Genomic DNA, 24,540 nt, shown 5'->3' with positions numbered 1-24,540 from the left:
AGCAATAAAGGCCAAATGATGGCCTTAGCATTATTTGAAAGCAGTAGTTCTCAATCGGGAGCAAATCTGCCCCCTGGGGGATATTTGGCAATATCTAGAAACACTTTTGATTATGAATACCCAGAAGGAGCCAGGAGTACCGGCATCTACTCGGTAGAGGCCAGGGATGCTGCTAAACATCCTACAAATATACAGGAGGTACTGCTTCCCCACAGCCCCCCTTCCCACCAACTCTCCCCCATGAAAAAGTAGTATGCCTTCCAAATATCAACAGTTCCAGTTGAGAAACCCTGACTTAAAAGTTACTACCTTCAGGGGCACCTGGGTGGCTCGGTCAGTTAAGCACCCAACTTCCACTCAGGTAATGATCTCATGGTTTGTGAGTTTGATCCCATTGTGGGGCTCTGTGCTGTGCTGACAGCTCAGAGCTGAAGCCTGCTTCAGTTTCTGTGTCTCCCTCTCTCTCTCTGTCCCTCCCCTGCTGCATGCGTGCTCTCTCTCAAAAATAAACATTAAAAAATTTAAAAAAAAGTTATTACCTTCTAAGAAGAGGAAACCCCTACTATCTAAAAAATGTTTAGACTCTTGATCCTATTTTCCCAGGACCTGGTGTTAAGGAAACTTAGTTCATAGTATATGCTTCTCTAATTCCGGTTCATTGTATACAGTGCTTGACAGTGTTCATAAGGCAGAGGATTATTTTATTTGCAGGTGATCCACTTTACTGAAAAACAAACCCTCAGTTTGAATATAATGTCTCGATTTTTACTCCCATCCAAGTGCCATCCCCAATCCAAGTTCTTCCTGAAATTGAGGTCAGATAAAGGGAAGCCAAGATCTCAGATTCATTGCTAGAGATACTGTATTCCATGAGACTGAAAAAATATGAAATTCTGAGCCTCGGGTGGCCCTCTGGAAACATTACAGTCCTGCGGTTCTTCTTAGGCTATCAGCCAGACCTACAGGTTTTGCGATTACTGCTGCCAGCCTCGAGGAGGAATGACTGCAACCCTCTGCACAAGGCCAACAGGTAACGCGTCCCAGCAGATTCAGCCGGGCAGCCCTGGGTCCCACGTAAACTCCGCGCGAACTGCGCTCATTGGAAGGTGGGCGGGGCGCGAGGGCAGTAGGGGGGCCACAAACCTCCTCCGCGCACTAGACCCGCAGCCAGGCAGCCGGGCAGCCCAGACAAGTCCGGGTTGGAGGGGGCGGTCCCGGCAGCGGGCGCAGGCGCTAGCTAGCGCCTTCACCCAGGCCCCACCGCCCAGCCCTCAGTCGCGGTCCGCCCCCTGAGGGGCGGAGGAGGGCGCGCGAGCCGCGGCCGCCAGGGCCCGCCCCTTCGCCTTCCAGAGCAAGCGGGCGGCGCGGGGAGGCGGGGCCCCGGCGGCCGGCCCTGTCTGCGCCTCGCTGGCCTCGGAGCTGGCAGACGCTCGGGGGAACATGGCGGCGGCAGAGCTGGCTGTCCCGGCGCTCCCCAACAGCGGCGGCGCGGGGGCGCCGTCGGGCACGGTCCCCGTGCTCTTCTGCTTCTCGGTCTTCGCGCGGCCCTCGTCCGTGCCGCACGGCGCGGGCTACGAGCTGCTCATCCAGAAGTTCCTCAGCCTGTACGGCGACCAGATCGACATGCACCGCAAATTCGTAGTGCAGCTCTTCGCGGAAGAGTGGGGTCAGTACGTGGACCTGCCCAAGGGCTTCGCGGTGAGCGAGCGCTGCAAGGTGCGCCTCGTGCCGCTGCAGATCCAGGTGGGTCCCGCCGGAGGGCCGCGCGCCCAGCCGCTTCTCCCGGTCCCCGTGCGTCTCTGTCTCCGCCCCCGCCGCGCTCCTCAGGTGCCCCGCGCCGCCCTGGCGCCGGGCCCTGCGCGCCTCGCCGGCTTGGAAGGGCGGTGGGGCGATCGCAGTCCTCGGGGACGGCCCAGAGAATGGGCCAGTAGGAAGGTGACGGTCAGCAGCTGTCCGCCCCCGAGGCGGGGGCGGGGGCCTCCCAGCGGGTCGCGGCGCGAGCGAACGCCCCCACGTGTGTGGTCCTCGATCTCCCGCATCAGCTTTGTGTGCCTGGAGCACGTCCAGCCGCCTGCGTAACCTAAGGGCTGTGCGGTACTAGCTGTGATTTTATTTTGGGCTCATGCCGAATGGGGTAAAGAGTTGATGCGGAGTATTGGCCTTAGGGTTACCCGGAGTTGTGTTTACCACTTGCGGAAACACAAACTTCAGGAGTTAGACCTTTCCCCCCCTCTCCCCAGCTTTCAGTTTCTTGAGCTTAAGCTTCCCCTAACCTTAAGTGAAATAACCCTTTGCGTAGCCTTTTCCTGGTATCCGGCTATTGAATCTGTTGATTATATATGCGTCGCCTACGTTGAAAAAGTCATTTGACTCTAGGACTGTAATACCTTGTTAATTACCCAACTTTTCCTAGACCACGATTTTCTGGCTTGAGAAAGTTGATGCACCTGAGGATTATTTTATAGCTTTAAATTTTTTTTTTTTGAAGCTGTGCCGTAATACTGTGCGGGTTTGTCTCCTGTCCTTTTTACTCTCAGAAGATTAACTGGAGGATTTATATTGTTGAAAAGAAAGAACGTAAGGTATATTTTAAATACTACACTGTCCACATTTTTTTTTCTTTAGTTGAGAAACTGATAAGCTATTTCTTCCGAAGACCAAACTGAAATGTGGGATTCAGGCTTAGAAGGCATTTTAATATTCAAATGTCATATTCTTAAGATTATTCTCTAGATTCGTTTTTTCCAGCTGTATTCGGCTGCAGAATTGTTCTTGTTTCCTGTCACACCAGCACCCATGCCAGAAGCTTCCAAAGCAGGTACTTTTTACTTGGATAAATTTCTTAGGTTCACAGGACAAAGGCAGTGAGATTCCATTGTCTATTCCTGGAGATCCTAAAGGGATATCTCTGATCCCCCAGAATTTGCCCTGGTGTCCATGCTGGGAATTGTGGTTTGTAGGTGTTTACTACACCCCCATTTTTATGTCTTCAAGAGTTTTCGTGGCTGACACCTCTTTGCAACCTTCTTTGTCAGTGTATTTAGATAATTGCTGCCAAAATACCCAAGAAGTTGGATGCCCCTTTGACAAATCCATTAATAAAGGCCAGAATCCAAATGCTAACTGAGGAGATATGGAGCTATCCTGAGGATGCAGACTTCTTTGTGATGCATTTCCTGTAGTGGTTGGGAGGGAGGGTGGGCAGTTCCCTGATAAGATGTTATGCTGAATCAGGGACTGCCCACCCCACATCTGTAAGTCTTCCCCCCCACCCGCCTGCCCAAGATAAGATTTTTTATTTTGAAAAATTCAATGCCCAGGTATGCCAACTCTTTTTAATTAAACATGTGTATACCAGAAACATCCTATACATTCTCAAAAGGCATTATATAATTTAGGTCACTTGTGGCTTTTGAAGTATTTTGCTTGGTACAGAAGATAACAATTTTTTTGGTGATGATGTTTAAAATAAAAATTATAATAATAGCAGTATTCTGTTCCATCTTGTTAAAAATGTTATTTATACTTCACTAAATAGTCCAAGAATTCCTAAGCCTCTGTTATATAATACTTCATATATTTCAAAGTTGTAAAAAATATTTTTCTTTTATATTATCTCATTTTAGTACTCATCATACTTTGACTTGTTCCGCTGGGTGCCTCCCTTAGCCTAAAAATAATGTGGAAGGACACACACCTCATATATATCCATAAACCTATTCTGAAGCCTGTTTTTGTGTATTTATGTCTGAGTATACTTAGAGAAGTGAAGGGGAAGCTATTTCTTTTCATGAACGCTTTATTACATGGTTTTGGAATCTAGCTGGTTTTAGGAACCTTTAGGTTTTAGGAATCTAAAGACATGGACATTTTGTAGCTAAATGAGACCATAGAGTTCATGACACCAACATTTGAGTGGCAGCGTTAAGTGCCTGGCACAGTGAAAGCAAACATGGATAAGACCCAGTTCTTGTTCCTTACCTGATACCGTAACTCTCACTTTGCAAAAGAGCAGAACAGATGGGAAATTGCCCAAGACTCCAAGGTGATGGTGGAGCTGGCAGAGCTGGGAAGGGCCTTCCTTTTAGCTGCCTATAGCATTCATCTTTTCTTTTTGTGCTTAATGAAAGCATCACGCTGAATAGAAACCGGCCACAAACTTGAGCTTGTAATATCATTTGTTTTGCTGGTGTTCATTGCTCTTTGTTACCGATGCCTGTCGCTTAGGAAGGCTCAAGATGGCCCATCATTGAGGTGCTGCTACTGGGCATGGCAGGCCCCTTCTCCCAGAAGCAGGGATAGAGAGCATAAATTTGGCCAAATGTACTGCTTAAATAATGTAACTTGTTATTTTTTCTTCCTGAACATAGACCTTAGAGCCTCGAGGGCCCTGGCTCACATACTGTATATTCTAGAATTTATTCTCAATTTACATAGGGTTGTGACTTTGCTTTCATGCTTGTTCTGACTGCTACTGCTACTGACCTTGTAAAACACAGTGGTCGCTTGTGCCATACTGTCTGCACCCTGGTTGGTTAAGCAATTCTGTGGGGACTGATCTTTGAGACTGCCGTTGCCAGTGTTGGACCTTTGCGTGTCTTCTCTGAAACACTCTGTCAAAATGACCGAGTGTCCGTTGACAGCTCAGGTAGCTGCAGACTGCTCATGTTTCAAGCATGGTTTATGTGTCTTCTGCTTTGTCGGAATGCTTGAAGTCTGAGGAATTTTGAGACACAGAAGAAGAAATGTAAATGAAAGGATTATACGGTGGGAATTTAGGTCATTTTTATAACTTCCAATTTTTCAATTTTTTGAAAGGTGTTTCCCAATTTTTAACTAATTGAAACATTCAACCCTGGAAATACCTGTAAATTTGATACCATATAACCACCACTTTATTTTCCAGCTTGTCACCAGGGAAAGCAGAGCCCAAACAGAAGGGAGGAAGAAATGGACATTTTAGGGAGGATGCCAGTGACGCCATTTTGCCTCCGTACATATGAGGGAAGGCTCTGGCAGCTTTGTGTGGGCAGAAGATAAGGGCTTCCCTGGGAAGGTTATTTTGACCTTTCCTGAGATGGTTAATTGGGAGGGGATTTGACTCCAGCTTTCGCTTTCTTGGAGGTTTGTTGCTACTGTTACTGTTTTTAACAGGGGGCATGGACATTTTTAGCTAGAAGAGACCCCAGGGTTTGTGGTGGGAAGGGAGAGAAGGCAGGGTTTGGAAAGAAGAGGGAAAAGAAGCTGTACCCCCTTGGGCTTGCTGGTTTGAAGGTGGCAATGTTTGATAACGAAACCTTGACCGTGGGAGCATGTAGGAGGAGCAGGAAAATGATAATGATGAGAAACAGTGGAGAAGCAGGCCTGACAGATCTCTGGGAGGTGACCAGTGTCAGGGCGCTGAGGGGAAACAGCTGGATCTTGAGGGTGTGGTTTGCCTCTACTCCATTGGTTCAGTGGGGTTGTGTGTGTCACGTTCAAAAAAGTTAACATTTAATGCTTTGGATTACTGCCCAAAGCATTGTATATCCACCCCGCCCCGGAGGCTACCTGTAAATATGTGTGTTCATGACACTCTGTGTTTCAGAGTGGAAACTATGCATTTTTTGATTGATTACATGCAGCTCATTGGATCCTTGAAGTAGCCCTCTGAGGGAAATGCTGTTTGGTTGCTTTATTAAGAAACTGCTGTTTGAAAATGTTAATGATTTGTCCCATTTCACGTAATTGAGTTCAGTGAAATTGAGATTTGGTCTCAGATTCCAACGCCCACAGCTCTGTGGTGTAGGGAGCCTTGTAACCCCAGGGGGATCACATCGCTGAAATCTGTTTTCAGGGAGTCAGTCCTCGAGCAAGGCCTTACTGTTACTGTGGTAATCACATTTGCTTGGAAACACTTCTCAGTGAAATAATGATACCCTGTACCCCTTTGGACTCTCTCCCAAGCACATCATTCATGCCTATCTTGTGACTGTAATAGACTCCTACAATTTTGAACACATCATATTTACAATTCCAAACTTTTTTTTTTTTTTTTTTTTGAGAGAACAGGTGAGAGAGGCAGAGAGAGAGAATAGAATCTCAAGCAGGCTCCTTGCTCAGCAAAGAGCCTGAGGTGGAGCTCAATCCCACGACCGTGGGATCATGACCTGAGCCGAAATCAAGAGTCAGATGCTCAACTGAGCCACCCAGGCGCCACTACATTTCCAAACTTTAATCATTCCTAAAGGTACACAGTTTACACACTGTAGTAGTTCGCCCTGGAAGGCTGCTGTAACAAAGTGTCACAAACTGAGTGGCTTATACGACAGAAATCTGTTTCTGCACAGTCCTGGAGGCTAGTGATCAGGGCTGACTCCTTTTGAGGGCTGTGAGGGAGAATCTGTTCCATGTTTCTTTCCTGGCTCTTGGTGGTTTGCTGGCAGTCTTTAGCATTGCTTGGCTTATAGACCCATTACTTTAATCTCTGCCTTCAATTTCACAAGGCCTTCTCCGTCCAAATTTCCCCTTTTTATAAGGAGACTGGTGGTGTTGGATTAGGCACTCACCCTTTTCCATTATGACCTCATCTTGACTAGATTTTCAGTAATTGTCTTTCCAAATAAAGTCACTCTTTGAGGTACTGGGGGTTACGAATTCACCATATGCATTTTGAGGGACACAATTTAACATATAACACCATGTATTACTTTTACGGAAGAACAGAACTGGTACACAGAGCATCCCTAAGCAAGGCCATCCTCCCCGTATGTGTCTGCCCTGAGTACCCTGAGGCACTCAGCATGGGAGGTACAGGTTCCTTGCAGATGTACAGCCATTGTGAGAAAATGTCAGAACACATTTTCACTAGAAGAGGGGAAAATAGTGTCATGTTAATGGTTATAATGTACTTGGGGATGAAAAGTTTTTTGTCTTTGAAATCTAAGGTCAAATAACAGCTATGACGGTTCTTAAGAAAGTGGTCACCAGTTTATATTGGAACACTTTTTTGTTGGGGAAGCTACTGGCTCCAATCAATTTTTTGTATTTAAATATTTATTGGAATACGTATTACCTGTATGTGTATATACAGGGTTGTTTGTAGATATATAGATATATGAAGGTGTGTATGTATACATCCATATATTTTTATATGTGAGTTTTTCATGATTCCTGAATATGCATCGATCTGTAGTTGTATTTTGCTTGGGATGGCACTTGGTCAAGACCACTTTTAATTTGCTAGCCTGCAAATTCTCTTCCACAATCCATTGCTGGATTCTAATTATTTAGTGGTCATGTCTTCCGAAGTCCCCCTGGGCTATGAAAGTTTTTCAGACTTGTACTGTTTTTGATGTCATTGACAATTTTGAGGCATACTGGTCAGATATTTTGGTAGAATGTACCTCAGTTTTGGTTTATCTGATGTTTTTCTAATGCTAAACATGGGGTTTTGGGATTTTGAGAGCCAGATCATGAAGGTTGTTGTCATCACATTTTATCTTATATACTATCAATGTGACCTCACAGATTATCTCAGTTTTGATCACCTGGCTGAGGCAATGTCTACCAGGTTTTTCCACTACAAAGTCACCATACTCCCTCTATATTCTACTTTGAGGAAGCAAGTTACTTGGTGCAGACCATGTCCTAGGGGGTGTCAGGAGTTAAAGTCTGACTTGCTTGGAGAAGGCTATCCAAGCATTTTTCATTAACTAAGTTATAATCAAATCATCGCTGCATAATAATCTGCCTTGCCATTATCTCTATGGTTTCTCTCTGTGTTTGCTGAAGGCCTGCAGGTAAGTTCCTATACTAGAAGGGTTTTGCAAGGTGGTGAGGATTTTATGGCTGCATTTTCTTACGTCCCCAGTCTTTGACGACTATGACATATATCTGATGTGGTTCCTTGCCTGGAACAGGATACCTCACAGTCTGAAAGGAGATAGAGGGAAGCACCAGGTAACAGAAACCCCAGGAGACCACAGCTCTCAATATTTAGGATTTCTGGGTAGGGAAGGTTTTATTCCTTTCAATATCCCAGTATTGAGTATTTTGACCATTTTAGTATTGTGGTCCTGGGGTATTACATAATTTAACATTCTCTGAGTTGAGCGTGCTCTAAAATGATCTTGTCCCAGTTTATACGTTATGTACATACTGTTACTCCTCCACTAGAAGGCTAGAGTGTGGAACTAGTTGAATTGTGATCTGCTTTTATTGTATTTTGAATCTTTTCTCTGTCATCTATCATTTCTTGCTGATACCAGTTTGCCTGTCTCCAGCAGTTTCCTTTCTGGTTTGCCGTTTATAACCTTTTGTGAATTTAGAGTCCGCACAACTAACCGTGTTAGGAATGTATACAGAGTTTGTCCATTATCTGAGATGAGATCCATGAGCTGAAGATACAGCAGGTATGAGCTGTAAGGATGATAGTGTGTGTCCATCCAGCACACGTAAGCCTTTCCCCGTTTACTTTGCCTGCTTCCTGCTCTCATAGCCGTGGAGTGGCGAGAATGGCTGAGTAGCATTGCTGTAATCTGAAGCAGACCAGTTGTGGGTCAGCTGCATTTTGTAGTGTGCCCTAAACACATTGTGGATGACTAGGGACCCACTTGGATTTTGAGCCCTTTTAGCCAAAATTTAATTTTTACTGAGAATTTAAAGTACATATTCATATATAGTGATTGGTTTTTAAAATTGTGTCCTGAGTACCTCTGTATACATCATACTGCTTTGGAAAAGGACCAAAATGGAAGCATGACACCTGCATTAAAATTGAAGTAAGCAAACAGTTAAAGATAGAATGTATAATTTAAGATGACTGAATATTTATTTTAATCAGACTCTATTGGCAAAATAGGAAAACCCTGTACCTGATGTTAGAATTACAGATGGCACATCCGTTCTGCCATGACCTTGGTGTTGCATGTCTGTAGAGTTCATACCAAAGGAAGGTTGATGCCAGAGTGCCTCAGACCAGCACATAGATAATAAAGTACAAAGTTACTAGAACAGTCATACCACTCAGGATAAAAGATTCCTTTTAATGATTCATTTAATTCCTGTAGCAGTTGTTTCCTGAGAAGTTGCCCTGGGCACTGACACTAAGGCAGGGTCTAGGGCCAGGCTGGTGGGGAAGCCACCACCATGTGATTGGGACGTGGGTTTCTTTAGGAAATTATTAACAGCTATTATCTATGGGTGGTTTTAGGGCAAAACAGGGTAGCTAGAGGGGAGGCTTAGGAGGTGGCTAGTAAGAGGAAGAGTATGGGTTCATTCAGGACCGGGCTGCTTCCTTTATATATATGCTCTCTGAAATTAGAGAAGGTAGGAAGGAAAGAAGCATGGGCCTTGAAGAATCTATGAGTGACATTAAATTCTTATATTCAACAGTGGTTTTTACTTTTTGGTAAATCCATCTTGGGCCCAAGTTGTAGCCCAACTATAGTAATTAACGTAAAGCTTGGTGATCTAATGCCTGCTTTTAACCTTAATTCATTAATTTCCTGATGGTGATGAATCTTTTTAAGAAAGCAAGTGTCACCTTTATGTCTGTCTGTTTAACGGTGGTGATGTGTTTGGCATCATTTTATTGCATTTCTTTTTTGAACTCTAAGAAATTATTCCTGAGAACAGCATCTTGATATTTCGTGTGTTGATGACAGCAGCAAGCCTGGAGTTCTTTTTTTTTTTTTTAAGTTTTTTTATATATTTTTGGGGCAGAGAGAGAGGAGAGGCAGAGAATCCCAACCAGGCTCCTCACTGTCAGCGCTGAGCCCATCGTGGGACTCGAGCTCATGAACAGTGAGATCATGACGTGAGCTGAAAAGAAGAGATCGTGAGTCAAACACTTAACTGACTGAGCCACCCAGTGGATTGCCCAGTGGATTTCTGTTTTTTTAGATATATGTTTTCTAGTCTCTGCTACAGATTATTTTCATTGTTACTTTTCATACTTGTAAGCATTGCCAGCATCAAATTTAAGTTGTTTACTATCATAACGTTTTTTTCCAATTACAAAAGTAGTGCGCATTTTTATTTTTTATTTTACTTATTTAGTGCGTGTGAGAGAGAGTGGAGGAGGGGCAGAGGGAGAGGGTGAAAGAGAGAATCTTAAGTGGGCTCTACGCCCCAGTGCTGAGCCCAATGTGGGGCACTATCTCGCCACTGTGAGTTCATGACCTGAGCTCAAATCAAGAGTCAGATGCTTGAGCCACTCAGGCACCCCAGTGTGTATTTTTAAATATTATCGGGAAGGGTTTTTAAATAGCATTTGGAGAATATAAGAAAACCATAAAGAAAAAAACATTGCTAACTCCCATTAAAACAGTTAATGGTAGAATGTATAATTTAAGATGACTGAATATTTATTTTAATCAGACTCTATTGGCAAAGTAGGAAAACCCTGTACCTAATGTTCGAATTACAGATGGCACACCCATTCTGCCATGACCTTCGTGTTGCATGTTTGTAGAGTTCACACCAAAGGAAGGTTGATGCCAGAGTGCCTCAGACCAGCACATAGATAATAAAGTACAAAGTCACTCGAACAGTCATACCACTAAAGATAAAAGTGGTATCTACTTGTTAATACTCATATATTTGCTTCTTCTTCTTGATAAGAGTCTCCTATATTTGCTTCTATCTTCTATTTGTATTTTTACATTATTGAAATACTATTGAACTGTGCTCTCTTTTTAAAATTAACATTAGATTATGAGCATTTCTTTGTAGATGGCTCAAATTTTTTGAAAACTTATTTGCATATGTTATTTTGGTTCTCTAAAAAATGTTTTATCATGTGAATGTGTTAAAATTTGTGTAGTCATTTCTGTATTGTTGGTCCTTGGTTTATTTCTAATTTTCACTATTGAAAGCAATTCAGGGAACATCTTTGAATAATTTTTTTTTGTTTGTTTTTTTTGTAATTCGAATCATTTCTTTTAGATAATAGTGGTAGAAATTGACTTACTGGGTCAAACAGTAGGAACACTTTTCTCCTTCATTGACCTCCACTGAAAATAAATGTCGTTGTATAACGAGTGCTAAATCATTCTTTTTTCTTTTTTTCTCAGCTCACCACCCTGGGAAATCTTACACCTTCAAGCACTGTGTTTTTCTGCTGTGATATGCAGGAACGATTCAGACCAGCCATCAAATATTTTGGGGATATAATTAGTGTGGGACAAAGATTGGTATGTTTGTTTGTTTATTTTTTCCAGTTTGCAGAAGCATGATATACATTTATATATATGCAGATTGTATATTACTAATTGTCTTTGTTTGTTTGTTTGTTTGTTTTTTCCAGTTACAAGGGGCCCGGATGTTAGGAATTCCAGTTATTGTAACAGAACAGTATCCTAAAGGTCTTGGAAGCACTGTTCAAGAAATTGATCTAACAGGTGTCAAATTGGTACTTCCGAAGACCAAGTTTTCAATGGTATTGCCAGAAGTAGAAGCAGCGTTAGCAGAGATTCCTGGAGTCAGGAGTGTTGTGTTATTTGGAGTAGAAGTAAGTACTTGTTGTTATGTTTTGGGTACAATGTCATTTGTAAAATCTTGATATGTCCACAGTGCCGTTTTGTAGATAGACTAGGTGGTAGGCGGTAGTAATGATGAAAAATAGCCACCCTTTATTAAGTGTTGACTGTGTGCAAGGCAGTGATCTGCATCTGTTGATTCATTAAACACTCCCCAGTGAGTTTCTGAGCCAATTAAGTACTTTTCATCTCCCCCTGTTATGTAGATGAGGAAACGAAAATACAGATGTTGTACCACTTGCCTAGGGTCATACTGCTGGTTATGGGATGGAATTGAATTTGAATGTGGGTTGATTGATTGTTGCGCCTTTCCTTTTAACTACTTTTGGAGCATGTTTTTATTAAAGGCGTTATTTTTATTTATGTGTTGTAGGATTTCATGTTGGTCATGTTTTTGCTGTAGAAAAAACCATAGAAATCATGTATTTCATTGTCCTTCACGCTTGATCGCTTATATACCTTTTTAAAGGAACAGAAAACCCATAGATTCTTAATGCTGATTAAAATGATTTTTTGATTTTTTTTGGATATCTATGAATGGAATACATGTATTTATTCATAGCATTTAAACAACTATTGAATTAAATTTAAAAGTTATGAAAACTGTAAAAACAATGCAGCCCAAATAGTGTTACTTTAATACACCTATGATGTATTGATGGTAGGATTTATACAGTAGGCTTTAAGATGTAGCCTAGGGTTTAGATATACGTTACATATTTCTGTATTTTGACTTCGATAATGACAATATAGGGTAAGCTTGTTTGTATTAATGTCATGCCAAATACTGTTGCTGACTTCTGCACTTTTTTTGCTCATTCATCATTGTTCTACCTCATGCCTAATCAAAATCATCTTTGAACAGTCCTCCAGTGCTAATTTTAATGAAATGTCAGTTGATAATTCTCCAAAGCTCACTTGTCATGTGCACATAAGGTTGGCATCCTGGTATTACTGAAATGTGCTTTCATTGCTTATATAACCCAGTTATTGTTGGGACATGTTTTTACTCTGTATTCTCTGCTAATGAATTGTTACAAGTTAGTACTTACAAAAATGGAATCTATAGAGTACATCTGCTTGTGCTGTATACTGGATATTTTTTGCCTTTGTCACTTGTTATTTTTAACTTGGCCTACCTTTACTACTGGGTACCCAGTAACAACTTAGTTTTTCTACTTGTTTCTCAATATGCAGGACTGCTGACTCATTCTTTGTGTTAGGCACTCAGTGTGAGTTCAGAAATAAACCCGACTGCAAGTGGCATCAAAACCCAGTGGTAGTAGTCAGTCGTATGAAGGTCATTCAGATGACAGATGAAAATCTTCAAAAACAAAAAAAAAATTCTCACAGAGCTCTAAGAATATGTTCAAGTTCCCAGTGTGAAAAAAACCTGATGTAATCCAATTCCTGACTTTACAATGAAGAAACCAAAGCCTGAGATGCTGTTTATTTTCAAGAGCACCTAGCAAGTTAGAGGCAAATCTAGGTGTAGGACAAGGTCGTGAGAGCTGTAGTATTCTTTCTGCTTTATCATGGTGTCACACATTTGTACAATGCTTTACTGCGTTTTTACGTATGATTTTTTACTTTCCTACTAGACTCATGTATGCATCCAGCAAACAGCTCTGGAACTAGTTGGCCGAGGTATTGAGGTTCATATCGTTGCTGATGCCACCTCATCGAGAAGCATGATGGACCGGATGTTTGCTCTTGAGGTACTTGTCCTGGTTTCAAACAAATGATTGGTCAAATTTTCCAAATTAATTTGAAGAATAATGAGTACTTCACAGCAATGAAGCATTTACCTCTTCAGTTTGAGTTGTACTCTGACCATAGCGGACTCACTGACTTCCAGAGTCGTGTGCTGACCAACTTTTGAGGTCTTGCCACCATATTGTTTTAGATCTTCTGTCTCCTGAGGTCTGGAGTTCTAGTGATACCAAAAGCTCTTGCACATCTTTCATTGGACTTTGTTTTGGTTTGATGTTTGAACTTCTAAGAGGTATTCCAGAAAGCTTAGTCTGAACCATTTAGAGATTTGCAAATCAAAAATAGCCCACCTTGGTTTAACTCAGCCAAGATGTAGCCCCAAACTAGGGTGTGGTGGGCCTAAGACTGACTCTGCTTATATTAAGCTTCCTCACATGTGAATCTCTGGGACTAGGAGGTATGTCACTGCCTGTGGACACCACTCAGACACATTGTTTCTTGGCTGTCTGCACTAGCGTGTCAGGTTGGATCATAGTCAGGGAATCAGTGATGTTTTGTCAAGGTTGCTTAACAGTCGTCTTCTGTAAGCATTTTCTCTTCCTGTTGAGAAGCAAACTACCACATAATTGTTTGAAACATTCACTCCACATTGTGGATTTTTCTCTTTCTCTCTCTTGTTTAATTCTAATTCTGTAATAATTTTAGAGTAATGTCCATGTGGATTGAGTTGGCAAGTTTTTTAACTGATTATTTCTGTTGAGAACGGGAAATAGAAATTGTTGTTTTTTGTTTTTGTTTTTGTTTTTTTTGAGATCCTCCAGTGTTGGGGCACAAGCTGGCCTGTGAACCACTTTCTCTGTTGGATTGCTAAATCATTTCATTAGCTCACAGTGTGCCCAAGGGTGGTGAGGTAGGGCAAATGAAAAAGAGTCAGAGGGAAGAGAGGAGAAAAGTCAGTGCAGAGGGTTGATGCAGAGGCATCTGGGGAATTGGCAACAGCAGTTGTTCTAAGGCCCTGGTTGGCCATCCCTTCTCTAGGAGGGCCGAGGTCCAGAACTTGGAATACTACAAACATCCAAAAAAAAAAAATCTTACTTCCTTATAAGTTGCAAGGACTTTTGTCATACATTCAAGTTAGTTTTTGAGACATGTCTTTATATTATGGCATTTATCAAGTTTGTTGGCAGTTCTGTTTTCTCACCAGACTAAAAACATAGTCAGGATATTTACTCATTCTTTCAGAAGTAGTCTCATCTCAGTGATGAGGAGTCAAAACACTGGAGGGATGATAATACTGGTTTGAATGCAGGTTGTGACATTTAGTAAATCTGTGTCCAAGGACAGTTTGGCTAGTACATATGCCTCAGATTTCTTACTGGTGAAATGGAAATAGTCATAGCCACTACATGGCAGGATTTGCTGCGGGTTAAATGAGATAATGTGTTGATGGCATTTAGTGTAGTGCCTGATAACAGTAAACACAGGTTAGCTGCTTGTTATTATTGTTATTAAATAAATTGTTATTATTTATAATCGTCTCTATGAGGTTAGTCTTCTCTGAAACGTAGAAGCATTACATCAGCTTGTAATACCCAGAAGGGACCAGTCGTGAGAAGTTCTCAGGAGGGAAGGAAAGAATCTGGTGTGGGTGGCTTTGGCAGAGACAGAGCCCCCAGCACTGCCTTGGGGTGCAGCGTGGAGGTTGAAAAGTTAAAAAAGAATGAGGTCAGGTGTTGATGGAGGAGGCATGCCACATTGCACAATTTTCTCTTAGTCTTTCTTAATTTTATATTCGAGGTGTTGTAGTTTATACCTCATTTATTGGGAGAAATGTTAAGTATCTTTCTTTTAACGTGTGACTTTGAAAGCTAAATAGCAGTCGGGCCAGTTTCCTTCTCTGTTCCTTTAGAACACAACTACCTAAGGAATTCCTGAAACTCCCCATATTCCCCGTTGAGATTATTATACTAAGATGATTTATAATTACTATTACTGAAACTTCTGTGCCAGAGTTTGTGGTATGTGGGTTATTCGACAAAATATTTTGAGCACCGGCCATCTGTCAGGCATTGTTTCTTTCAACTAATAATTGGTAGGGTAAATCAAAATAAAGGAGAAGAAAACCCTCTCTGGAACTTGATACCCTTGTACTTGTGGAGGTTTGTTGATGTTGGTTGGAAATGTACTGGGTTTTGTCTTTGTTTTGCGCTTTGCCCTCTCTGAAGCTGTCATGGCTTTGTGCCCTTGCATTTGGAGATTTGTGGATCAGAGTAACTTCTTTTTCGGAGGCCTCTTTGGACTGTTTTTGCAAAGTGTAGGGGATGAATTTCAGAGGCCTAATAAGTTATATATCTGTGTGCATTAAAGATGTGCAGTTTTAACTGCCCCTTTTGAATCCAGGAAAGAAAGAGAGTTTGGGACCGGTACTGTAGGTGTTCTCACACCTCATGTTGTTGTACATGAACCTGCCTATGTCTGGACAAGTTGGTGCTTTTCTCTCTCTGCTCAGGTACCTTTCAGTTGGGGCTGGCAGGCACCATGGGAAGGTCTGGGAGTCTGTTCTAAAAGCTTTGCACATTGCTGAGCCATGCCTCCCTCATACAGGTTCTTGGCTTGATTAGTCTTGAGTCCAGTCACTACTGGCCATATCTCCATCTTGGAGCTAAGTAACACTGTGTAGGTTTCAGTTGACTAATATGTGTTTCTGTGCCTCGAGCATTCCAGCCTATTCCCGCCACGGTGACCCGCCTCAGCGTCACTGAGGATTGTTGCCCTGCGGTCAAGCAGATTGTGGTCAGCAGAGCACTAGGGAAAGCTGGTTTCTTCAGGAGTCATCTGATTTCTTCCTTCCATCTGGGAACAAACAGTTCTCTGTCCTTCTTGCCTCACTAAGGAACTAGAGAGATAAGCAAGGACTGACCTCTGTTGGCACTCTTGAGTGTAAAGCAGTTTTGCGGACACTGAAAGTATGTGATTGGGATTCAGAGCAAATCCTTGAAAGTCTGCTGGTTGAACCTTGGTCAGTGAGGAAGGCTGGGCAGGGCCGCCAGCTAGTGAGGGAGGGAGCTGCGTCTGAAGACATTCACACAGCTGCGCTGCATCCAGTCTCATATTTGTCCCCTGCCCTTGTCTCCGAAGCTAGCACACGGCCCTGGAGATTTCTTAGGGTTTTGGTATGGTAGGCAGAAGTTGACTAAAAGGCAAGGAGGAGGAAATTAGCTTCCAGAAGTCTTTAAGAAACTCAGAGATAACTTACCTGGGTTATTTGTCTCAACATAAAGAGTACTAGCGTAGCACGCTTGCTGTCTTTCCTCCCTCTTCCCTACGTAACTCTGCTGTTTGTTCATTTCTTTAGAGTTCTTGTCAGCTGCTCTGCGTGCCCTTCCACACTGGCTGTTGAGTCCAAGCTTGCTTTCTGAAGAGTAGGCTATGGCTCCTACTCCCTGCTGCGTCCTTGGGGTTAAAAAGGAAGGGGTTGCTCTGCCCGTGGGAAAATTGGGCAGGTGCATCTACAGTCATCTGAAGGATTAACCTTCACTCTGCAAGGATGTCCTGGCTCTTCATGGGACTCCTTCTTTATGAGGAGTGACTGATCTAGGTCTTTTCTTCTGACCTGCCTAGGAATTATTTCTAACCACCTGTCTTCCATGGTTCTTTTAGTAGATGTTTCTTGGGATAGCAGTTGGCCAGATTTTTCCCTGTAGTTTCTGATAACAGAGACATCTAAGAGTACCTCTCTACTCTAGAATTCTCATTCAGTTCTCGATCACTCTTTGCCTTGTTCTCGACTTTGTCTTCTTTGCCCTCTTCCTTCCCTCCTTGAGATTTCTGTCCTTGGTTCTTTATTATGGTTCCCCTGGGGCAATTTGGCCAGGACATTCATTGACCTGTCAGTGAAACTTTAGACAGCCTTAAATTTTATACTCGTGTTTAGTAATTCTGAAGTTTATGATGGTGGCAGTGGTGGTGGTTCTGTTATCATCATCCCAGGGGCACATTCCTAGACCTTGCTTGGAGGTCTTCTTTTTTTTTTTTTATTTTCTAAATTTCTTTTTGTTAATATTTATCTATTTTTGAGAAAGAGAGAGGGGCGGAGCGTGAGTGGGAGAGGGGCAGAGAGAGAGGGAGACACAGAATCCAGAGCAGGCTCCAGGCTCTGAGCTGTCAGCACAGAGCCCGATGTGGGCCTCGAACTCATGAACCGTGAGATCATGCCCTGAGCCGAAGTTGGACACCCAACTGATTGAGCCACACAGGTGCCCTCACTTGAAGGTGTTATACCACTGGTCATTTCTTATTTACAGGAAGGACACACATGCTGTAGGTCACATGTTTGGAAATAGAGAGAAAATAAAAATCATTGTTGTGCATTCATAGTCTTGATTTCCTTTCCTCCCTGGTACATATAAATCATAATATTAGCTATGTGTTTTCTTCTGCTTATTTCTTGTCCGTATTACTAATATAGAGAATAATCATAATGGGTTTCTGGTTTGTCTCCATGAGTGAATTTGATGGTATGACTAAGGACCATGGCTTTACTAGAGGACGCTAATTAACTGTGTACTACCCTTGCTTTTGCTTCTGTAATATACTGTTCATTGTCATGCTTAGTTCTTGATTTGTCCTTATCTTTTTTTTCTTTTAAGCGTCTTGCTCGAACTGGGATCATAGTGACGACCAGTGAGGCTGTTCTGCTACAGCTGGTGGCAGATAAAGACCATCCAAAATTCAAGGAAATTCAGAATTTAATTAAGGCGAGCGCCCCAGAGTCAGGCCTGCTTTCCAAAGTATAAGGACGTTTGAAGGACTGGTCTCTTCCTCGGCATCAGGTGACAGGACTGTAAGCCCAGACAAGCTCTTGCCTCTACTAGAATTAAAACGTTCAAGTCAAAAATTGGCTCTTCTTTTGCGCCTCTTAGTAAAACATAAGCAGTTAGACCCTTCGGGTACCAGCATTTAGTTACAGTGTTGAAGGCTTCAGGTGCTGCTTTATTCCTTTTCTTTTTGTTTTTGTTTAATGTGCTTTTATTTATTAAAAATTATAATGGAGGTGCCTGTTTTGTCTTTACTGTACCACAGATCATTATTTTCTAAAGTGAATACTCTTGTGACGTTTTCTTAAATTGTGCACTGTAAAGAAAAATATGCCGATCATGGTTTGACTTTTGTAGTATCATTCAAATCTATGTTGTAGTATGGATTCTGTGCTTTTACTTTACAGGTTGATTGAAAGAAGATTATTAGGTGAGAACTTAAAACAGGCCTTTGGATCATGTTACCCCTTTCCTTCACAATGCAGTCATCTTACTTGAGTGAGTTGCATTGATCTAACCAAACAAAATTATATTGAATAATTATGTTTCTTTCTTGAGTATGCTAATTTTCTTGTTCTAGTCATCATCACAAATTCTGTTAATGTTCTTTTTTTTACTGGGATATTTTACCTAGAAAGACTCATTGGGCCGTTGTTTGTTTTAATTTTGTAAATGGAATGATTTACAATACTGTATAATTAGTGACGAGCTGACTTTGGCTGAATGTATTTACAGCAATCTTGAATACATATTCTAATATGCACCAGATTTAGCAAAGAGTTAAAGCCTGGGTAAAATCGAGTTTTTCAGTGTCCATATTCTTATTTGATATTTTCTCTTCCTACCCTCCAAATATTACAATTAATGCAAAGGCTTGAGTAATGATTTGGTAGTATTAATTTTGTAGTCATTGCTACTCTTCAATAAATTTATTTTCTTTAAAAACTTACTAGAGGGTTTTAAAACTTTTTTTTATATTATGTGAAATATGGAACATTGCTGTCTTTTATATTAAAGTAATTAAAGAAAATGTATTATGTGAATGAAATTATTTTGTTCCCCACAATATAGCTCTATGAGTACTATACCAGGCATTCGAGTATTTATTTAAAGGTGTAAAACTTTTGACATTTAAAATCTCTCAACCAAAGGGAGTTGTCAAAGGAAAATCCTTTGCAGGTGGGGCAAATGGATTTTACTGAAGGGCCTTTTCATTATTTAAGAGTAATTGAATTGTTTATATTTCTTTTGTCATTGTAACAGACAGCAGCCAGCTGTCTTGTTGTGGGTGTGGTTGAGTATTTTTTCCCCCAGCAAATTTGGGTTTCAAAAAAGAAGAATCAAAGATTTCTGCACATTCTAAAATAGTTTTTAATAACTTCAACGTAGTGCTTTTCAAACTTTAATAAGAATGCAGTTCACCTGGGGATCTTGTTAAACTGCTTACTCTGGTTCAGTAGGTGTGGGGTAGGGCTTGACATTTTGCATTTCCACATAAAAGGCCACTTTGCACCAGTGCTGCTCAGAGCAAGGATTTAATCAACAACACCTGTTTCCCCGCCTCTTGTTCCCCCCCCCCCCCCCCCCCCCCCCGCCAGGCCCTTTGTTTTTCCCGAAATACCACCACAGTGAAGCCTTGTCAGAGCTGAAACTAATTCCCTGATCCCCAAGTTAGTTTCCTATGGCTACCATAACAGATTACCACAAATTTAGTGGCTTAACACAACACAAACTTAATATTCCTACCGTTCTGTAGGTTAGAAGCCTGAACTGGGTGTCACTGGGCTAAAATCCATCTTTCTCACTAGATTGTCAGCTCTTTGAAAGCAGGACCTGTGCAGTTTCTAGACTCATTCTAAAAATGTATTTTGAGAACCTGCTAAGTTCTAATCACCATACTATGTGCTGAGGATAAAAAGATGCCCGTGGGAAATTTCTGGTCCGATACAAAATCAGATGTATCATAGCCTCTCTGTAAATGTAAATTGAAATAGGTTATGTCAAAGGTTCAGGAATGTCAATAAACAGAAGTTCAGAGTAATTGTGAATCTGGCTTGTCCCTTCTTTCTTGCAGATCATCCAAAACAAGGTCACACGGCCTTATTATTCTGGGAAGATTGAACTGATTTTAACACATTAGGCTTTGAATTTGGAAGTGTCTACAGTTTTGTAGGATAACAATATTGTTTTAACTGCTGTAAATAATGAAGTTGAGAACATAAGCAGAACCATAGTTCAGTGTATTGAACTGTAAGGGGGTTAGGAGAAGGATTAACATGCTTCATTTATCACAATGTGAAAATATCTGCAGAACTTTAAAATTAAAAGTAATAAAAGTGATAACCTTCTCCAACCAGGAAAGTAAATAACCTGCTATATCAATTTAAATATCACATTTCTCTAATTGGAAAATTTTCCCTTTTTAAAAGTTGGTGTTTGGATAAATTTGACTAGAGCTGGCTGAAACTATGAAGATCGTGATCTCAAAGGCCCATTTTAGCTCTAAAATTCTAAAATGGTTTGGGGCACCTGGGTGGCTCAGTCGGTTGAATGTCCACCTTCAGCTCAGGTCATGATCTGGAGCCTGCTTCAGATTCTGTCTCCCTCTCTCTCTGCCCCTCCCCCGCTCATGCTCTGTCTCTCTCTCTGTGTCTGTCTGTCAAAAATAAATAAACATTAAAATTAAGAAAAAATTCTAAAATGGTTTTATGTTACAAATGAGGCCTAGAGATAAATGGCTTTTCTAAAGATGCATAGATGGCTAAAGGCATAGTAGAATGGGAACCAGGTTTCGTTTAACACATCGTCTTGTGCTTCCTGACATGAGTGGTTAATGCTATAAAGATGTTTGGAAGAAGAGGGGAAAAACAATAAAAGGGATACATGTTACAGTCTATAAAACACACCCTTTACTTAGCAGAGCTAATGGGATACTCCCATGCTTACAGCTTTTCTTGTGCTGCAGTCTTCAATCTAGTGTTCTCTCCAGGTGGCTTTCTCACTAATTCGGGAGGATGGCCAATAATGTAAAATTATTTTCATTGTCAAGTAACTACACATCAATATTTGCACATCATTAATGTTTCCTTAATCCTCCGTGGAGCATTTTTGTCAACGTCTAACCTTTGATTAAAAAGAATTTAAAAATCACTAGGCTACCGTAATGAGAAATATCAATTACTTAGATGAGATTGCAATGGATTTTCCAAATAATTGAAATTGGCTTTTAGAATTCTTCCACATTGCTTTTCTTTTTCTTTTAGGTCTGAACAGATAACAAGAAAGTTTGTTTTTAGAAGAGATTGAAATCCAAAATGGTGTTTAAGTAAAAATAACCTGTTAATTCCTGTTGAGTAGAGTATACTCCTGATTTGCCGGCTGTAGGAAACAAAATTCTGAAATGGCGCCCAGAGTTCCCACTTTGGTGTGGGAACACGCAGAGGCCCCTTCTCCCAGGCAGGCAGTTAAACACCCAAGGTCAGTATGGTGTTAAAGGGTTTTGCTCAGGTGATTCAAGTTTCAAATCAGTGCATCTTTTATTCTTTTAAGTTTTTTAATGTTTAGTTTTGAGAGGGAAAGAGAGCATGAACGGGAAGGGGCAGAGAGAGAGGGAGACACAGAATCCGAAGCAGGCTCCTGGCTCTGAGCTGTCAGCACAAAGCCCTACTCGGGGCTCAAAATCACAAACCGCCACATCGTGACCTGAGCCGGAAGTCGGACGTTTAACTGACTGAACAACCCAGGTGCCCCAAATCAGTGCCCCTCAATAGAGGGAGGCTGGGTTTTGTGGCTTGTATCTATTCAGAGGAGATCTTCAAAAGGACTTGGCTCTTCCTGACAAAAGAGTGTGCAAGGGATTCCCCAGAGAGAGTCGGCTGCTGACTTTGAAGATGAGGGGATCACAAGCCTCAAAATGCAGGTGGCTGGCAAAGGAACAGGGACTCACGTTATGCAAGCCAAAAGAGCTGAATTCAGTCAACAACGTGAGTACGATTTGGAAGAAGATTTTCCTCCAGGAGCTCCAGACAAGAATGAGGTCCTGCTGACACCTTGATTTCTGCCTTGGGAGATCCTGAGCAGGGAATGCAGCCATCATGTGCCCAGACTTCTGATCTACAGAACTGTGAGGTAATACGTTTTCTTGTTTTAAGTCACTAAACTTGTGACTGTTGGTTACACAACAATAGGAAACTAATAATTCTTGATTTTATTTTATCTTATTTTAATGTGTAATCATGTTTACATGAAGAAAGGAAGGAAATAAGTGGGATGTTATCAAGAGAATAAAATAATGTTTTTATTTTATATTCCAGTTAGCTCCTATTTATGTGTTTCCAGAAAAGTGGGGCAGGAAGGAAAAATGTACGTCTTCTAGCCCGTCATATTAATACTGTGCTTTTTCATTGTCCTCGTTGGCTTTTTGTATTCTTGAGTGCACAGCAAGTCAAGTTAGAGCACACTTGTCATAGGAGGCTTCATTTCTTGATATAATTGTTAGTTGCACAGTACATTTTACTACCATACTCTAAAAGTCACTAGGCTTTAGATTTATTCATTGTTCTCGCAGCTGTTTCCTTGTTAAATTGTTCCTCCCTCTTCAGGCACTAAATGCAAGAAATGAAAGGGGATGTGTCTCAGAACCTACAGTTAATACACAAGTACTCACTGTTGACGTATACTGAACACATGTGGCTCTGAATTGGGCTTTTGGAAAATGCATATTGTGCTTTCAGAATAGGCTCTTTGGCAGCCTCAGCTGAAAGTGTGGAATGCTTTGTAAACTACAGGTTGGAAATGTGCAGGGGTTTTTTTTTTTTGTCCCAGAGACTAAGACCCTGGAAAGAATGCATGATACCTGTGAAGAACACCCATGAAAATTGTTGGCTGCTACTCAAATGTTAGTAGTTACTTGGTCATATAGCTCGTGTGCCAATAAGTAAGTGCTTTATTCTTTTAGAGAATTCGGCAGAACCAAATATCTTAGGATGTCAGTATTCGATTTCATCAATTTGTTCATGCAGATAGACAACATCGTTTCTTCACAACATTGTGTGTGCATGTGTTCATCACCTACCCTTCTCACATGTGGGAAAAAAAAAAAGGTCGGGGTTGTCAGTGAAGGGCATTGGCAGGAAAAAGAAGAATGGGGAGTTTTCTTACTGGAAAAGTAGCTGCTGGTTATGTAATGCATTGAGAGGTCACACCTGGCTTCATCATTAATAGCTCTGGCACCTGAAGCAAATTTCTCATCTGCACAATGAAGAGAATGGACTACACTCCATCGTGAGTAAGGTTCATTACAGTTGTAAATTCTATGCTGCACATTTTGAAAGTGAATTAAATTGAACATGTGTTTGAGTTCCCATCATCTTAGGAAATGTGTCAGGTATACCAAAATGCTTTGTGTCTATGAACTCAGTCCTCATATCCCTATGATGTAACTGAAGAACTGAGTGACTAAGTAACTTGCCCAAGGCCATTGAGCTGGTTAGAAGTGGAGAGGTGGAGATTTTGATTGGAATTTAGATAGCTTTTTGCTGTGTGCCCTCTTGCTATCCTGCTAGGTGCTAAGGAGACCTCTAAGAGCAAGCCGTAATAATGCTTAAAGCATGAGTGACAAATAGGTGTTCTTGATTCCCAAGTTTTTTCTTTTTTAAAAATTTCTTTAGTGTTTATTTATTTTGAGGCAGGGAGATAGAGCATGAGTGGGGGAGGGGCAGAGAGAGACCAGGAGACACAGAATCTGAAGCAGCCTCGGAGCTGTCAGCATAGAGCCTGAAGCAGGGCTCGAACCCACAAACTGTGAGATCATGACCTGAGCCGAAGTCGGACGCTCAATCTACTCAGCCACCCAGGCACCCTCAAGTTTTTTCTTTATATAGGTAACCTTTTTTGCTATCTGAGATTTGCTATAAATAGCTTGATTTTTGTTTTGCAGACTTCCCCTTTTACTTTAAATATTTAATTTCTGTAGAGAGCTCCTTGAGAAACATGAAAATTTCACTAAATGTCAACCATCGTGCTCTCTTTAAACTTCCTTTGAAGGTTCATTAAATTGCTTCACATTTGCATTCAAAAATGCAGTTTTCTTAGCTAGATACTGTTTATCGACTCCTCCAACCTCTGTGTTCAGAACTTTCAGATAAATAGCTTTTTTTCTGGTGAATGTTTGCTCTGACAAATTTAATTTCTGCTTATTTTAATGACAAAATATACTTACCGAAGACTGAATCTGTCTCTTAAACCCTTGAGTGTTTTCAGCCTTGAAGATCCGTGAAATAGAAAGTCTTTAGAGACTTGAATGTTTAGGACCAAAAATAGCATAAGAACTTAATAGAATGGTGAGTAATGGGAATGCCCATACCCTATAACACTTGGGTGTTTTTGTTCGCCTTAATGACCAATCTCAGTATTCTGAGGAATTATAATCAAATAATTTGCTTTCATAACCTATAAGCATGAGTTTTCAAGCTAAAATTATTGTCAAG

General features: G+C 41.3%; 1 protein-coding gene across 1 annotated transcript; it reads left to right on the top strand.

Annotated features, from left to right (window-relative positions):
• The first annotated feature begins 1,372 nt into the window (after window positions 1-1,372).
• On the top strand, window positions 1,373-19,001 carry ISOC1 (isochorismatase domain containing 1). Its single transcript, XM_019422112.2, has 5 exons — window positions 1,373-1,743; window positions 11,058-11,177; window positions 11,291-11,494; window positions 13,124-13,240; window positions 17,885-19,001. Exons 1-5 carry the CDS (start codon window positions 1,441-1,443, stop codon window positions 18,029-18,031), a joined length of 891 nt encoding a protein of 296 aa, XP_019277657.1. The 5' UTR covers window positions 1,373-1,440; the 3' UTR covers window positions 18,032-19,001.
• Window positions 19,002-24,540: the final 5,539 nt, after the last annotated feature.

Source organism: Panthera pardus, unplaced genomic scaffold (assembly GCF_024362965.1).
Source record: "Panthera pardus isolate Hobbes unplaced genomic scaffold, ASM2436296v1 HiC_scaffold_2, whole genome shotgun sequence".
NCBI lineage: Eukaryota > Metazoa > Chordata > Mammalia > Carnivora > Felidae > Panthera > Panthera pardus.
The sequence above is the reverse complement of the archived record's forward strand: the minus strand, read 5'-3'. Positions and strand labels throughout refer to the sequence as shown.